We start from the raw sequence: 18,453 nt of genomic DNA, 5'->3' as shown, positions 1-18,453 counted from the left end.
TGAACAAAGCCCCAGATAAATCGTATTATCTCGGGGTTTTTTTTCTCTCTTAATTTTTTTCTTTTAAGAAAAGTGAGGAAATGTGAAAATCCAAGATAAATTTTTGGGTCCTAACAATCTATGACAAAAGATTATAACTCATAGTCCAACTTATCATTAATTTAACAAATAAATGATTAATTATTTCATGTAATTTTATAATGAGGTAATTAATATTTCCGAGGCAAAGGCTTGAAATGCGTTAAATCCTCTTTTTTAATTTTCCCCCAAAACTTTCGTAATCAAACTCCTTTTTTATATACTCCATTATATTACGATATTATGTGTTAATTTAGGGGTATATTTATTAGGTGCTCATTTAGGAAGTCGAATTGTTGTACGGAATATATAACTCGCTCTCGTCTCTCTCCATTGCGCTGCCAGATCTTGAGCTGTTCGTGCAAACATCGCACGGGATTTTAGATCTCGGTGGGGTATCGGGGAGCGAAATTAAGGAAGAAATGGAGGGTTTAACCGCAAAGGACGCGTCGACGATCGGCGGCATCGCCACCGTCTCCCTCCTCCACTCGTTCATCCCGACTCATTGGCTTCCCTTCTCCATTGTCGGCCGCGCCCAGAAGTGGACCCTCTCCCGCACCCTCCTCGTTAGTGAGTTCTTTTTTCTCGGGTTTGAGTCCTTATGCTTTGATCTCAACATAGTTTTCTTCTTAGATCTGGTTTCGTACTTGGTCCTTTGGTACGAGAATGGAGAAAGGGGATCTTGGTAATGGTTCTCGATTTTTGTGGGATTAGAGAACAATGAGGTAGAGATGAGGTATTTTGGAACTTGAGATCTTTCTAGGGTTTTACTGTGTAATTATGGGCGTCTGATGGCTAGAGTTCCATTTCAATAAGCAGTGTCTTGATTGAGGAGAAGCCTCGAGGGTACTGATTTCTATCGATACTAGGTGAAATCTTGATTCGTGGTGTATGATGAGATGAACTTAGCTTGTCGCATTCACTGATTTGAGTATATGGATTAGAGGCACCGAGCTAGTGTGGATTGGTAATTCTTCTAACAGAACATGAACAGTGAGTTTTCTTTCATTATTTATTGATGTATCCTATGTTCTTGATATAACAGACTAAGAATGGATGATATCTATAACCATTAACCACAAGCATAAAATAAGGCATATATGGAACTTTGGTGTATCTCTACTCAGCCAACTGATTAGAGCCGATGTCATCATCAGAGTTGGAGCTTCAGCATATTTGTATAGGAATTATGTAATATCATGTTGTAAATGCGAACTACATTTCTTCTTCTTTTTCATGCACAAGTTATGTTTAAGCTAGCTGTTCTCACAGAATTGCGTGCTTATTCCCTTTGTATTTTTCTATTTTTTTACATTTCTCTTGTGATTACCTTTTTCATTCTTAAGTGCATTGAAGTAATCTTATCAACCTTCAGCTGCATTTGGAGGTGTCTTGCATGTGATCTCAACCTCCCTTCTCGGCATAACTGCAATAACTATGGCCAATACTATCGCTGGTGAGGAAACAGTGCACAAACTTGCCTCCCTGTTGCTCATGGTTCTCGGAGGAAGTTATGTCTTGTTGTTTGCATTTGGAAAGGGTGGACATGGTCATGCTCATAATCATCCAATGGAGAAGATGGCTGTAGCTGGACTTGTACTTGTACCTGCATTATCTCCATGTGCAACAACCCTTCCTGTGTTCCTTGCAGTTGGCAACTCATCCTCGATGATGATTTTTGCAATAATTGTGCTACTATTCAGGTGTGTCTTTTGTTTCTTTTATTTACTATTTCTAGGAATATTAGTAAACTGCAATGATTTTTGGAATTTACAGATAGTAAACTACTATTGTCGAGTTGCGATAGATTGATTGGTGTGTGTCTTACTGCTATGCAACTGCAGTGGATTCTAAATAAGTACTTTTGAAAATATGAGAAAGGGTGAAGTCACAGATATTGTAGGGGATTCAAGCCCTTAAAGTTAAGGGCTGCATAGTGCAAAAGGTTTGCTGTCTACTGATGATTAACAGGGGAATTTCTGATGGAAGTCGAGTAAAGCAACATGGATTTCTCTGAACTTTGTTCATTTATGCCATCCTAAATTTCAATGGACTTCTTAGCCACTGTATAAGCTGGAAAAAGAGGGAGGAAAAGAATGTCAGCTGTCCTCTCATCTTCATTGAAATAAGTAATAGACTGATATACAGTAATAGAAAGCTGTTTCCTCAGGTCCTTCGATTTTCTCAATCATATGCTGGCTAAATCTGAGTCTTCAATAACATTTTTTTGTTGCAGATTTAATGGAGACAGACAAAACTTGAAATTCAATAACAATTCTCGACTATATTGAATAATATATTGTTCATTCAATATTGTACTTTCTCTTTGATTATGTGGATTGAAGACAAGAGGTGGCAGGAGGATTGAGAAGTAACCATGAGGATTATAGCACCCTGTCCAAAACTTACAACTAGTACAGTATATTGATAATAAGCAGGCCTCCCATGCTCCTCTCATTTCTCTATGAATCCCAGTAACATGGCAATATGACTCAGACGGTGGTCAACCATTGAAATCCAGCTTCATATTTTCCTTGACAGTATTGGATGTGGCCTCATCTGTTGGAACTATTTTATTGGTGCTTGCTCAGCCATTGTGGAAGTACCTAAACATTTTGCAAAGTAGTGCTTTTCCTTCTAGGGATCATTGCATCCACTAAATAGAATTATAGCCAGTTTGAACCTACAAGTCAAAGCTATAACTCTGATAGCCATTTCAGTATTTTACTTAAACGGCATAGAAGTGTATTAAAAATGTTTGGTTCACATAAATACACAAGTGCTCAAGACATTTATGAGATAATTTCCCTTCTCACAAGACAACTTGAAATAGAGTACTCATTCTTTTAGAGTTCATTGCTTTCTCTCATATATATATATATACCTAAACTGTTTATCTTTTGATCTGCAGTACTATCACAGTGATGACCTCGTTGGTGGCTCTCTCATATTATGGCGCCAGCCAAATTAAATTTCACTGGATAGAACGATATGACAAGCTTCTTGTGGGATCTGTGCTCTGCCTGGTTGGAATACTGACGTATATTTTCCACGATCACGATAGTGATGGGCATTCCGTCAGAGAGCACTTTCACAGAAAACTGATTGGTTTATGAGGATCCTGTAACATTTTCTGTCTTTTTTCTTGCCTTGCTTAATTGATATGGGAACAGAAATTTGGGCACTCTTTTTTACCCCTAGTAAGTAGTAACTTCTTGATGGTGATGCTAAGAATGCAAAAGATAGTACATGGTTGTATAAAGAATTATCATGTCCTAAAAAATGCTTGGTGTTTCAAGAGTTCGTGTCTGGTATAGATAGATACATGCATAACTGCATGGATAAATCTATTGGTTTATTATTAGTCATTGTCTGCAAATGCTGTGTAACATTCAATTTGCCCTTCCTTGAAGGCAAGAGTTTGTTACTGCAAGAAGCTTATCTCATGTTGACTGTCTTACTGCTATTACAGTAACTTGGCGCACTTGAGAAGTCGAGCGTAATCCAAAACTAAGATATACTTGAATAAAACCTGAACTGGATTAAGATTTAGTGGATATCAAACTTCGGATACGAGAACCGTACCTGATCCACCACCTACACTCGAATCCGATTTATTAGCTTATTGGATATTGATGTCTGGCATCCGAACGCGATGAATTGGTTGGTTGGGTCGGATTCTTTGGCAGGTTGGCGGATCCATTTTGCCATGATCATTTACACGGGGGCAATTTCGTAATTGAAGCACAATCACGACTTCTATATAATCTACAGCAAGAAACCCTAGCTTCTCCTTTGCCGCCACCACCGAGGATCCTAGGGTTTTTCTTCTTCCTCTCGCGCAAGCCCCATTCTCCACAAAGGAGCAACCATGGTGGTGGCCAAGAAGACGGTAGCCTTCTCGTTCTCTTTCGTTCAGACATTTAGTTCTACGTCAGATCGTAAAACCCTAGATTTTATTCCTGACATTTACTTGGGGACATATTTTGGCTGTTGTATTGGTATTTTGATCTTTCCCGTTTTGTTTCAATGCAGAAGAAGTCCCAGGAGAATATTAACAACAGGCTCGCTCTCGTGATGAAGAGCGGCAAGTATACTCTGGGGTACAAAACCGTCCTCAGATCTCTTAGAGGCTCGAAAGGTAAAAGAGAAGAGCTCTACGCTTCTTTGATCATTGATCACCTTGCATTCGCTTGTGATTCGCAGATAGTTCTCTATTTTTCTATTCCCTCTATTCATATTACGAGTACTTTTAAGTGTTTAATTTGATTCAATCCTCTTTTTTTTTAAGTAGTGAGAGCAGTACTTTTTAGGATAGAAGTAAGGCATACAAGTAAAATTACATCATAATCAGGCCCTTCATCAAATTCACGTATCATGTCTAATTAAATGATATGTATTGTCGATTGGACCTTTCAAACCTGAAAGTAAATGCAGGATAGTTGTCTTCTTTAGAGTTGCATAGCAGGAAGTCTTCACATAATTATTCTCGAAATCATTTGCTAAAAGGGAGAATTGAATACTTAGTGGGAATTATCTAATGTGGTACCTCATACAGCATTCCTAGGATACGGAAGCTTCCGTGCTTCTTGGTATGGTTGATTCTAATTTGTAACAAATAACTAAATGTATATGTGGAATGGCCTTGCAATATTTGCTCTAGTTAAACTTTATTATGCAAATTAATTGTTTCATGATGGTTATGGTAATTGTATTTTATTTTTATATTTATACCTATCATTTTTACACTTAGGCACACCCTCTTGAAATAATATGCTTATTATTCTTCACATTGATGACTTCTATCTGCAAAGAATGTTTTTCTCCTGAGAAAGTTCTACCATTAAATCACAGTACTTCCTCTAATGCGAGACTTTCTCTTGGTATTATATCTTGCTTTTACTTGGCCTATTAGTTTGTTGAATTATTAGTTTTATTCCCATATAATGACTGGCATCTCATCGTTTTGTAACATTTGTTTCTCTAGGTAAGTTGATCATTATTGCAAACAACTGTCCTCCTCTTCGGAAATCAGAAATTGAATATTATGCCATGTTGGCAAAAGTTGGAGTTCATCACTTCAATGGGAGTAAGTTCCCTTATCCTCTTCCACTGTTTCCCCACCATTGTAATTTTATTTTTTGTTAGTATGATGCATTCTTTTGCTCATTTTGATTGGTAATTTGAGATATTAGATGTTAAGTACTTTTTTCCTTGGTTTGTGTTTTTGTGGTTCTGTTGGGGTTGACGTGTTCCCGCTTTTTGAGTTCCTATTTCATTTGTTAATGTTCTTTTTGTCCTTTTGAGTTGCTGCTGGATTTCAACTTCCAAGACTACAATCCGATTTTGAAGTTTCCTTTTGTAACTTTGATTCATTCTCACATTTGCTTGCAATGAAGAATATCTTGTAGATATGGGTTTTTTAGATGCTATTAGGAGCAGAGGCATTGATATTTTCAGTATTTCCACTTTTAAGGACATGAAATCGGTGGCAAACACAGTCTAGTTTATTTTGCTAATGTTATGGAGCAACTCTCATACTCTATCTTGGCAGATAATGTTGACCTTGGGACAGCCTGTGGCAAATATTACAGAGTCTGCTGCCTTAGTATCATTGACCCTGGTAATGTTTGATACCTCCACCCCTATTTTATGTAATGTTTCATGTGGATTCAATTGCTCAAGCATCTTTTTCTTTGTTGCAGGTGATTCAGATATAATCAAGAGCATGCCTAGCGAGCAGTAAGGATTGGTTCCTGGTTATTGAATATCTCCGTCATTATTATCCGACTACGGTTGGTGTCAGCATATTAGTTTGTCAGCTATTTCTTTGCTGTTAGCAATGCGAATTTTGGCTTAGTTGCAGTATGAGAGGTGTATCAGAGAGCACGTCAGTTTAAATCTTGGGTTGGAGATTTTATTTGACATTAGATACTTCGTCTGGCATGGAATTATTTTACCTGCTTCAGAATATGTGCTACAGTTCTTGATGATAAGTTTGGTAGATTTCATGTTTCTTTCTGGATCGCATCATATTCTAAGTTGAATGGTAGTCTTCACTACTATTTAGCAAATGTTGGTCAGAACACGGATATTGTTTAGTTGACTCTGAAATTGTACGTCTTGCATGGACAGGTTTGTGTTTAAAGCATCTTAAAATAAAACAAAGGGTCAAAAACATTTTTCTTCTCTAAATTTATATCCAAAATTATTTTTATCTTTTTTATTAATATAAAGTCTTAAATCAGTCTTAATAGTTATGTTTAAAGTACAATCATTAAAATTTTGTCCAACTTAACTATATGCACAAAAATGACTAAAATACTCCTAACTCACCATCTTCTCAGCCATCCTCTCCTCAATTCTCTCCCTCTAGCTTGGACGCCCGCCTCACCCAACCAACCATCACCCTCACTGCTACCCTACCCATACCCATGCCGACGGGCGCCCACTGCACCGGCGGCACCCTCCTCCCCAAGAGTAAGGCTCCTTCATCTCTCACTCCCTTCCATTGTTTAAATCCCAAACCGCCCCTCCCTTCGCTGCCGCCGTCTCCGCTTGCGCCACCACCCTCAGACCGGCGACCATCCCAGCTAGCTCTTCCCTGCTCCCTCCTTCCTCCTTTCTTAAACTCTGCTCAACCCACAGCCATGCAGACACTTTTGGCTAATTGTGTTTGTCACTGGCAATATTTCTAGAGCAGAGGAAGTCTTCAATACGAGGGATCATGCCCCTATACTGACAGGCTTGATATTTTTCTGGCCCTTTCTATCCAAATATCTTGGGAACATGTTTGATACTTTTCTATCGTTGAAGCAATTGTATGTTACCTATTCTTGAATGAATAATTAGGATGATATGATGATCAGAGTAAGGGGGTTCCTCTCTCTGACCAATAAATGGCTTCTGCTCTCTCTAATAAGCAGTCCTACTGTGCATTATATGTATAAAGATAAACTGAAACAATAAAAGCGATAAATATTGGCATGCTAAAGGCTACTTAATAGATTGAACTCATGAAAATGAAACAATTTAATGTACATTTGACTAAAGAAATAATTTCTCGTGCACCGACACTACAATTTCCAACTCTTTCATCTGAAGCTACCATCTACCACAAAGAACACTAGAAGAAATTAGATCTACAACTGAGAAGACTAGAGACCTACTCCCAGAAAGAGGGGGAAGGAAAAAAAAAAAAAAAAAACAGAGCTAGTTCTCCCTTATAAATTTGTATTAATTTTGAGTTGGATTTGATCTACTTGGAGGCAGCTTCCTTAAGCTTGCATGGACCCCCTTCTCTGGCTTCCTAGCTGCTGCATGGATACTCCCAAGAGTAGCAGAATTTGAAGCCAGTGATCGTCTGGCTTGAATACTTCCACCAAGAGGATTCCTTTCAAATGTTAATTGAGATGGAAAACAAAGAAGGAAGTGAAGAAACAGCAAAGCAGAGAAGATAGCCAGAGCTCTGAAGAAGGTCTTCATAGTTGTTTGGGGGTGGAAAGAAGAAATAAGATGGTTAAATTGAATAGATAAGCCAATATATAGGTAGGTAGAAAAGAAACTACCATTCCTTGTGTCAATATAGATCAGAGGTTCAGAAAGAGATAAACTAGACAACAGTTGTAAAGGTGACCACAAACACCCAAGATTGATTAATAGTTTAACCTTCTCTCTTATGTCATGCATCATCAAAAATTGTCATGTGCATTGAGCTACTGCTAGATGACTCAAGGATCAGGAGTGCAGCAGTAAAAAGTACTAAAATCCCCCCTACCTCTATGCATGTGATTCCATTTTGAGGCACATGAAATAATATCTAATTAAGATCACATACTTGTCAAAAAAAAAAATTTAAATTAAATGCATATTAATATCCACCAACATCATATATAAAAACTAGACTTGAATGAGGGATGAAATACTTCAGTTGTCTTCATTCTTCTTGATATAGGCTTGAATGATCATGTGATCTTTATTTGACTATTCATAATCTCTGACACCCACAGTAGCTTTAGATTAGTTTTATAGGATCATGTGATTATGCTACTGATATCAAAGATTATTATACTAATGGCTACAAAGATAATATTGGAATCACATGAAACTCTAGATTTAGTTTGGTTGGCCTAGTTTAGCTTTTAGTTGCACTTTCTTGCTTTCCAGTGAGCACCTATCAGAAATTTAAGCAGGAAGAGCATCAAAAGTACATTGTCCTGGAGTCCTTTTTCCATATGGTCTCCAAATTAAATTCCAATTATATTTTGTGAATCTGGAACTCCTTGAAGCTATGGAGTAGTCATTTACTGTATTGCAGCAGATAATGGCAATGGCAAGAGATTCTCAGGTATGGACACAATAAGAAACATGAATTTCTTGGCAAATATTACTAGAATCCACATCCTAAAAGAATAAAAGCCAATTCTTATCTTTCAAAAATAATTGTGATATGACACTTTTCTCATATAATGATTTGCAGCATTTCTTTATTCTGCAAAGTATTGGCTTCTGGATATGATGATCTACTATCACTACCAACAATATTTCAATGCATATTTATATATACAAATGGATTATCCAAGAATAATCTGGATATAAAGATCACTCTTTTGGAATCTTTGACAAACCTATATACTCCCTTTCTCTTTGAGAAATTAAATTATCAGCATTGACTAGACATAGATATTGGTCCATATTTGCCAATGCAAATAACAAGTGGATTAGTTGCAATTAATCCTCTCTTTCAGTCTCACTTTCCTCTTCATCTCATCTTGTAATTAATTATAGCAAAATTATTTTACTTAAGGTAATGAATATTTGACATGATTTTTTTTCTCCCTCGGGAGAAAATACTATTTAGCTTCATTTTAAGCTACTTTGAACAGAGTTTAATCCAATAAACCAATTAATAGTCAATAAGATTTGTAATCTCCATCTTAGATTCATCTCACATTAAGGAACTACATTACTCCCACCTGTAGATAGTTCGGAGAAGATCAAAACTAAATAACAAATCTTAGGATTAAAAAAGAGTATATTTGTCTAGATAGACATTAGTTTATAGAGATATATAGCTAATATAGGTCATAAAAATACAATCTAATCTTTAAAGTTGTTAAAATTCGAAATCTCTCCAACATTGCCATCAAAATTCAGATCTTTTTTTTTTGTTGCGAGAAGAGAGTGATCAGATAGAGCTAATACAATTTTGGGCCATCATACCGGCCATCAAACCAATAGGGAAACTAAATATTCCATCATCATCTCACTCTTTCTTAAATCAAATCACACAAAACAAAACTAAAAACCCAGGAAGAAGTAAATAAGATTAGGGATTAGAGAGGGCATCAGATCTCCAAGGTGATACAAAGGTAACATCACTGATGCTCAGACGCAAATTACCCATTAATTGTATGAGATTCATCATCTGCCATGATCAATGAACAAAAAACCCAATTCGAAAACACAAAATCATTACAAAAAGAAGAGACTCTGAGAACCTAACGAGTGGAAAGAAGAAGGAGAAGTGGGGTAGCTGAAGCCAAGGAGGCACTTCTTCTCGTGCATATATAGAGAGCCGTAGCGCCGCAAGAGAGGTAAATAGTGTTGCTCTAGGGTTAGGGTTTTTGAGAGCTCCAAGCAAACTCTTATTAGTAGGGTTTCCCAAATCGTGTATTGATCTAGGCCGTCCATTCTACTTTCATCGTCTATCTATTCACCGTTGATCTCTACATGGATATTTAATTGGGCCGAGCCAAAGTCCTTCCATATATCTTTTTTTTTTTTTTTCGGTCTAAAATATCTTATTATTTATTATATTCTTCGAAATATTTTGAATTTTACATTAATACCTCTTAAAACCCCTTATTTTCTACTATATACATCATTTTTGAAAGGTATGTATGTATATGAAATTCTAAAGAGTACAAACATTATAAATACAAAAATAATAATTAATAATAATATAAATTGGGCCGGCATTGGAATTAATATAAATTGCTGCAGAAGATTTTTAACATAATATTTTATAAAAATTTAGCAATCTTAATTTTATTTAAAGTGTAATTTAATTAGAGCCATGATGAATTGGAATCCAAGCAAATAAATACGACAGAATCAGGATTCAGGAGACAAGAGACTAATTCATTTTCTATTTTAATTTTAATTTAAGGATTTCTCCATTTTCTTATTCTTCTTCTTAGCACAATTAGTTGAACAGCTACAACTATTTGTGTAGAAAATTCTACAGTTTCCATTGCAATTAGTTGGAAATTAAATAAATTAGTTCTTCATAAAGGAAGAAAAAACTCTTTTTTTTAAAATAAAACTTGCAATCTTATATATAGAGTGAGGTAACAATATAGTGATTAACTAATTATTATCATTGCAATACAATAATACATTAATACTAGTAGCAGTATACAGTTAGTTATAATAGGTATAAAACTATTATTCATAAAGAAGGAAGCTTCTTATCAAAGTTGTTATCCACCATAAACTATTCCTCAACCATCATGCAGGCTAGATATTGGTATTGTTCTTCTGAGATAATTGGGAATATCCATCCCATTAATTGTTGAAGCTTTGGAATCAAGAAACAAATTAAGACCAACTAAATTGAACCAAAATGGAGCTTATAATACAGCCATTTATTATCCAAGAAAGATGATGAGTAGTGATTCTCAAGTCTGGGTATTATCTTACAATCAAAATGGGCATATGGCTTTCTTTCAGAAGGAAAATAAATAAATAAAATAATTAATTAGTAAGTGCTCAAATTGGATATCAATGAGAAAAGCCATGCTAAAATATTTGACAAGAATTTTATTTACATTATACAATCAGTTATGTCCCTAAACATTCACAATAGTAGACTTGATTGAAAAAAATGAAGTCCACCACTTGATATCAAGCATGATCAAAATGAATTTAAACAATCAAAACTAGCTACTCAAATATCCAATTCCCATGACAAATGGCAACTATTTACACCCCAAAAGAAGAAGAAGAAGAAGAAGAAGAAGAAAAGAAAGCAAGAGAAAAAGAGAAGAAAATGCCCCAGCCATATCATTTCAAATGATTTCAGGCCAAATTAAATTGACTGAAATCTTCACATCCTCCAAACCATTGATCAAATCGCTCTCCTCGCTTTCTGATCGTATCTTCGCCTTCTTCCCCTCCTTCTTACTCTCTTTCTCAATAAAGTTTGCACAGTTGACTTCATCAGGAGGGTGTAAAGGGGAAGAACAGCTAGAAGAGATTAAGTTGGTATTCTCCTGCCTGAGAAACTCAGATAAGAGAAGAACAATTGTAGCCATGAGAGCTAGTGAAATGAAATATTGAAGAATAGAAGAAAGGAGAGATAGAGATGGAGATATATCACAGGTGGATTAATAATATGGTATATATATATATATATATATATGCGTGGAGAACAATTAATTGCTTGAAGAAGTGGTTGCCAATTGTTTAGTTTGAAGCACTCAGTTTTAAATCAAGAAATTCTCCTCTCTTTGTTTTTTTTTTTAATTCCATGGGTTAGTGTTGTCTGCTTGTCTTAGCTTATAGTTAGGTAAAATTTCAAGCAGAAGAGAGAAAATTATGGGTATATAACCTTTGTGAGTTCTAGAAGTTATTAGCCTTTTTGGTTTTCCTATGGTAGAAGTGTTCAAAAAGTATGGAGATTAGTGAAATTTGTGTGACTCTTAATTTTTCTTGGTGTAATGTACTAATTAAAGAGACTTAATGGCTAAGATAACATAAGTAGAAGAATAAAATATGAGAAAATAAAGTATTTGATAGTCCCTAGTTTAAGACTACCTTTAGATTTGGGTGGTTATAACATTAATGGCCACCACCTGTTTATGTTAATCAAAGTTAATAGTTAAGCACCAGTTGTTTGTGAGATGGCTTAGAATGTTATAGCCATGGAAATGGTCAATAATAATTGCAAAGCTGATATATTAAACTTAATTAATATCTTACTAATTAAGTTGTTAATTATTTGTTAGAAATTGCTAAGCTATTTCTTAGACCTCAAAGGAGAAGTGAACTCTCTTCTTCCTTCCAAAAATAAAGCCACAAAATGCTATGGGAATTTTCTAGAAATACTTAGGAGCCTCTAAAAAACCCCCCATGAAGTCAAAGGTTTGAAGTCTGCAGCCCAACTTTAAAGCCATTTTATTTATTTTTTACCAAAAAAAAATCTTATTTTCTTGATAAATAAGCCAATCTAGAAAGGGAATCATTATATAATTTAGATAATTATGTTGTTCATTTTTTTTTCCAAACAAAATTATTTTTTTCTTTTCTTTTTCGGTATGGCGGTGGGCCGAAAGATACGATAAATTATGAAGTATGCTTAGAGAAATTATAATATTTTGCCCTCATTTTTTTAAGCATCTTCTCATATATAAGAACCTTAATTGGTAGAAAAAATTAATTAATGAGTCCCCAACTATGCCATTTTCTTGAGCCTAACCGACCTATGCTTAACCTTGGTTGGGGTTCATCCCACAAAATCCTAGCCTAATAGTGCTTATCGTGGTGGCTCATATAAATATAATGCAAGCAAGTTACCTAATAAAAGGAACAAAATTATAATATGTAAAAAAGATGTATATATAATGGTTATTAGTTTATCATAACATTTTGGTAAGATAGCCCAAGTCATAGATGTACATATAGTAGTAGGGCGTGTTACTGAGTAGGTTGAGACTCTGGCTCGACTTAGCTTGATTGTAAAATTTTCTTAGCTTAAATATGACTCGAAATCGAATTAAGTTGAAAATATATAGCTCAGCTTGCTTGACTTATCTTTTAGCTTGACAAAGCTTGAGCTCGGCTTAACAGCTAGACGGGGACTCAGCCCATCTAGGCTTAATGAGCTTAATGGGTTGATGATTGATATTGATAATAAAAAGAATTCAAAAGTTAAATAAATTAAAATATATATAAAAATTATATAAGGTAAAATTAGCATACAGAACGTATAGTGATACAAATAAATAATCGACATAAAAATTCTAATAATAAATGTGAACTTATACAATATAATTTATTCAGTATATATATATACTCCCAGTCTACTACAATACTATAACATCAAGCCAAGCTCAAACTCGATTAAACTTTTGAACAAACTTTTGAACTTAAAATTTTAGCTTGGCTCAACTAGATAAGAGCTCAGGGGTATTATTTGGTTTGAGGTTAAGCTCCAAACTTAATTAGTTTATCTTATTTTTTAATTTTAATTTATTAAAAAATAAATTTAATTAGATATAAAAATAAAAATAAATTTTTTTAATTGATTCATGAACTCAAACAAAACAAATTCCCACAGCTCCAGCCCAGGGGTTTCTTTTTAACGAGTAATATAATTCTAAATTATTTTCTATTTTGCGCACATTCCACGTGTACGTAATTTGTGATGAAGAATTAATATTTATTTATTTATAAATACAACATAACTAGTATAGTAGAATCCAAAAGCGCGATAGGTTCGATGTTCCACTATCCGACCTACTCCAACTGATCACATCAATGCCATTAAACTTTTTATTAAATTACCACCTACGATGCATTCAGAGTAATGATCCTGAGGGGTAATTTTGGTATTTCATGTCAAAAGAGTTTGGTGGGCATATTAGCCATGCTGTCGTTTTCTCCACCAAATCTCGCCGGCTTCAAGAAAATGACGCTGGACGTGGCACTGTATTATTCGCTACAACCAATCTGTTTGCTGTTTTGAATGACTGTTCGAGATTCCTTTGCCTTAAAATAGCAGCTCTCCACCTCCTTCTCCGGCGACGTCCACCACCATGGCCGCCCAGCTCCGCCACGTACCGCCGCCAAACCCTGCCGTAAAATGCCGCCTTCTAGCCGGAACGCTAGCTCCCACCTCTCTCTCTTTCCCCCTTCTCCGCTCGAGATCCTCAAACCCAAGCCTCTCCCAAACTATAACATCCCCCGATCCCCTCTCTGGTGGCGGTAACGGCGGCATCACCAAACCCCCTTTTGGATCCGACGGCGGAGGCGGAGGAGAACGGTGGGGTTCCGGCGAGGACCCCCCGCCGCCGTCCGATCCCCTCGGGATCTTCCTCGAAGGGTGGCGATCTAGGGTTTCGGCGGACCCCGAGTTCCCCTTCAAGGTGCTTATGGAGGAGCTCGTCGGCGTCACCTCCAACGTCCTCGGCGACATGGCCTCCCGCCCAAACTTTGGCCTTGGCGAGCTCGACTTCGTCTTCTCCACCCTCGTCGTTGGCTCCATCGTCAACTTCGTCCTCATGTACCTACTCGCCCCCACCTCCACCTCCGCCACCTCCTCCCTACCCGGAATCTTCTCCTCCTCCCCCGCCGCCCACATGTTCGAGACCGGTTCCTACTCCCTTCTTAACCGTTTCGGCACCTTCGCCTACAAAGGCGCCACCTTTGCCGCCGTCGGCTTCGCTGCGGGGCTCGCGGGAACCGCAATCTCCAATGGCTTGATCGCCTTGAGGAAGAAGATGGACCCTGGGTTCGAGACTGTGAATAAGTCTCCGCCGACGGTACTAAATGCGCTCACTTGGGCATTGCATATGGGGATTAGCAGCAATTTCAGGTACCAAGCATTGAATGGAATTGAGTTTGTGATGGCCCGGGGATTGCCACCGGCAGGATTCAAGGGGGCGGTGGTTGTATTGAGGTGTTTGAACAATTTGCTCGGTGGAATGTCGTTTGTGGCACTTGCGAGGATCACGGGGTCGCAGAAGGCCGGGCAGGAGAAGATAGTGGCGGTGGCGGAAGGCGAGGATGAGGAACTGCAGAGGAGTGAATGCAAGTAAGTAAGCAGTTTCTAGCTTGTCTTGTTACATTTTCTTTTGATATGAATGAAATGGTGGAATAGCAACCGAATTGCTTAGTGTGAGAGGAATAAGTGGTAGAAGAATTTGTTTTTTTGCCCAATCCAAGCTATGATGTGAAATGAATTTGTTGCCAATTCTGGTCACTCAGAGAGTTATTTTATTCACTTTTCGTCAGTACTGCATCTTCCTTTCTCTAGCTATCTGATTTACAAATAGTCCATGGATGCATTTGGGTAATGTTGTGCTATTAGTTATGATAAAGATATCTTGAATACCATGCTTCCTTGCAATCCCATTGTGGACTGGAGAAAGGATGTTATTAGCTGTGATTTGCGTACTTGGGGATTGTGCAATTATGCTTGGTACGTTGTGGTACCTTTTTACTCTATACTGTGTAATCGCAATCACTAGCTTATTGTGCTTATCACCATTTTTACCTACTAATCTCTCCTTAATAAGCTCTCGTTGTACCAATGATTTGAGGCTCTATCTGGACCCTTTCATCCTTGCTTTTAGCCGAAGTAGTAGCTTGTAGCAATAATTGGAATGACAGTTAGTTCTGTTCCTTCGGATTCATTTGAAATCAGTACTGCAACAGTGCTTGATGCATAAGCGCCTCTTCCGGTAACTTTTGACCCACCTACTAGAGAAGTACTCTCTCGTTTTCAGATGGATTTATTTAACTGGCTAATTCTACCAAATTATTTAAGGTTGAGGTCCTCTTTTTTCCCTTAGCAATCTCTTCTGACCTTTTGCATAGAGCACTTATCCTGCTTGCAGTTTCATCTGGGAATAAGTTCATAGTGAGATGAGTATGCCTACGGATTACCCCTCTTCCTTCCCGATTGGCTGATGAATGCATGTAGATTCATTGCCCTGATTTGCTGATGAAGAAAAGAACATATGGTAATAATTGCATAATCCCTGGTGAGAACGGATGGAGCTGCTTTACTCATTCTGATACTCAGTTTTTCAGCAGATTTTACAAGTTTCAATAGCACTCATGGTGAAGGTCTCTGTCATGGTATCTATTCTTGTTTAAAGTCTGTAATGGTATCTGAATCATTTGTTTTTTTCCCCTCTCTTGACTTATGTGTGGATCTGAACACCTTCAAATTCATCGCCAAAATTGGCTGATAGGGTGTCTGATTCCCAGAATTCCACATCTTGACACTACCATTTGTACTTACCCCATTTCTTTTCTCGTCTCCTGACTTGTTCGTATATCTGAATACCTTCCAATTCATCATCAAGATGGTTGGTATGCCATCTGATTTCTTGTGCATGACATCTTAATACCACCGTTTCTTCTTGTTTGTTCCCCGTCTCTGGGATAGTGTTGTTGAACAAAGAGAAGTTGATCTCATTAGTAATTAGTTACTTTCTTATGGAAGATCACACCTCCATTTCATTTTTTGGAAAGAAAGGTGAGTTTGTTCCCATGTATCTAGTAATAGGAAACCAGCAAGTGGTATAAGAAACTGTTAGCTCCTTAGGAAAGTAGTAGCAAGAAGAGAACTTCTCTTTCATATTCCTACCATTCTTCTTCCTGTTGTGCTCTTCATCCTCAATGAAACTGGGTCCTCTATGCTTTGCTGAAAATCATTTCATCTTCTACTTGAATGTTTGCCTTTGCAGACCTAATGAAGATAAGAACAAGGCTTTAGGCTTTAGTATTTACTTGCTCAGGCTTCTCCTGTTCTTTCCTTGTACCCTGTGAATATTAATGCATCCCTCTTTATCCAAATCACTCAGAAAGAAAAAGGTAGAAGGAAGCAGTTACTTGAACAACCTAGACTGCCTTCTGTTCTTTCTTAATTCTCTCTATTTTCTCCATACTGTTCACAGGGAATTAGGCTTTCCTTAATTCCCACAGTATTTTGTGGGAATTACGTTTTCCTTAAAATAGATTAAGAGGGATAGGAAAATTTTCTTATGTGAGTATTTAGATATTTTTCTCCTACACTTTTCCCTCACTTCCTTCTCTCCCCCTCTCCTATCAGCATTCTCCTCTTCTCCACCTCCTCAGGCCAACGCTGCCACCACCACCTCCTCCTCCTCTGCCCACCACCACCTTCTTCTCCTCCTCCTCCTCCCCCTACTATCATAACCATAACCACAACCATTCCTACTCCCATCTCTCTTCTTTCTATTCTTTTCCATTCCAAAATTTTCCCAAACTAATCTAAACATGATAGACTAAATCAATCCAAAAGAAATAAATCACGTAAGATCCTTTAGTTGCACATTTCAATTTCTACATGTTAAAATTCTTATAGAAAATTCTCCTAAGTTACCAACAGGCCCTACAGAGGTTTAAGAAGAATCTACATCCAAGCTTAAGCATATGCTGGTTGATGGATATGGTACTTCCTCTTCCAGTTTGTGAAGTAAAAGGAATTCAGATAGTTACTACTGCTTTTAAAGAATCATACATATCGAACATATGCATACATATGACATATATATATGTACTTATACACACACATTATATGCTGTAAACCTTTCTCTCTCACTAAAAGAGCACCAAGTCAAACTACATTACTGTCTCACTAATTAGGCAGGCCATGAGCCAACTTGGTTAGTTTCGTCTCTTTCTTTTGGATCAATAATTTGGGTCATGCTTCACTTCTTCTAAGAGTGAATTATTCCCAAAGCTTTGGCAAGCAAGTAGAGATCATGGCTCAGGTCTATAGCCTATCATCTCATTCATGTAATTGGGACATCAATCCATTGATAGACAATGGAATAGAATGCCAGAGAATAGAAGGTATCTGAAATGGCCACCAATAGTCAAACTGTAAGAAACCGCAGCCAGAAGATATAGCTAAAGACATAATCTCAAGATCAAAGTTTTCTACAAAATTACTAACAAAAACCCCCACAGTTTCTTTCTCTTTTTTTTTTGTCCCAAGGTAGCATCGTTTCATCATCCTTTTTTTTTTCTCTCAACAAAATAACCTTTGTTGATCTTTTCATATAATTATGAGGAATCATTAGGTGTGCACATCAATGCTGCCAAGATTGATGACTAGTGGAAAAGAGTAAGAGATAAATTTGGTTAGTATTAATTGCAAGCCTTATTATATAGAGAATAGACTGGTATCTCTATCTGGTATCCCCCAATGAGGATTTGTGTAGCTCGAGTATGGATCACACAATCTTATGCGGAAATAAATCTCAATATGATTGTACGTCTTACTGGGCGTATAGACACTGAAATCTTTCTACCATTTAATTAGAGAGGAAACAGAGGGTAGCAGATTAGCCACAACCATTAAGAAAGCTACTTCAATGGACCCCCTATAAGATAAACAATAGGTTGAAGTTTTGTTCCATCTTCCATCACATGTTAGATAAATCTTATCCTAATCTGGAAATCAAAACAGAGTTCTAGAGAGAGAGAGAGACATAAAGAATGGAAACACCCATAGATTTGATGATAAACTAGCAGCAGACACTAATAAAAAATGCAACTAATAAATAAAATTCTAAGAGAAGCTACACAACTTCTGCTTAACCTTCAATTATC

At 36.9% G+C, this 18,453-nt stretch overlaps 3 protein-coding genes and 2 non-coding genes across 5 annotated transcripts; 3 read left to right on the top strand and 2 right to left on the bottom strand.

Annotated features, from left to right (window-relative positions):
- Positions 1–325: 325 nt before the first annotated feature.
- On the top strand, positions 326–3,376 carry LOC140781507 (uncharacterized). Its single transcript, XM_073127505.1, has 3 exons — positions 326–648; positions 1,454–1,781; positions 2,990–3,376. The coding sequence occupies exons 1-3, from the start codon at positions 501–503 to the stop codon at positions 3,192–3,194; spliced, it is 681 nt and encodes a 226-aa protein (XP_072983606.1). The 5' UTR covers positions 326–500; the 3' UTR covers positions 3,195–3,376.
- A 450-nt stretch (positions 3,377–3,826) lies between these two features.
- LOC140781508 (large ribosomal subunit protein eL30-like) lies at positions 3,827–6,095 on the top strand. Its single transcript, XM_073127506.1, has 5 exons — positions 3,827–3,970; positions 4,114–4,219; positions 5,066–5,167; positions 5,633–5,701; positions 5,784–6,095. The coding sequence occupies exons 1-5, from the start codon at positions 3,950–3,952 to the stop codon at positions 5,822–5,824; spliced, it is 339 nt and encodes a 112-aa protein (XP_072983607.1). The 5' UTR covers positions 3,827–3,949; the 3' UTR covers positions 5,825–6,095.
- Positions 6,096–9,259: 3,164 nt separating this feature from the next.
- Positions 9,260–9,349, bottom strand: LOC140783110 (small nucleolar RNA Z102/R77). The gene has a single exon (XR_012108063.1). It is a non-coding gene; the product is annotated as a small nucleolar RNA Z102/R77 (small nucleolar RNA).
- A 68-nt stretch (positions 9,350–9,417) lies between these two features.
- Positions 9,418–9,514, bottom strand: LOC140783109 (small nucleolar RNA Z101). The gene has a single exon (XR_012108062.1). It is a non-coding gene; the product is annotated as a small nucleolar RNA Z101 (small nucleolar RNA).
- A 4,092-nt stretch (positions 9,515–13,606) lies between these two features.
- Positions 13,607–15,095, top strand: LOC140782390 (protein RETICULATA-RELATED 3, chloroplastic-like). The gene has a single exon (XM_073128921.1). It carries the CDS (start codon positions 13,899–13,901, stop codon positions 14,898–14,900), a length of 1,002 nt encoding a protein of 333 aa, XP_072985022.1. The 5' UTR covers positions 13,607–13,898; the 3' UTR covers positions 14,901–15,095.
- Positions 15,096–18,453: the final 3,358 nt, after the last annotated feature.

This window comes from Typha latifolia, chromosome 2, assembly GCF_019914945.1.
Source record: "Typha latifolia isolate L0001 chromosome 2, TyphaL0001v2, whole genome shotgun sequence".
Lineage (NCBI taxonomy): Eukaryota > Viridiplantae > Streptophyta > Magnoliopsida > Poales > Typhaceae > Typha > Typha latifolia.
This window is presented reverse-complemented; position numbering and strand designations above follow the sequence as displayed.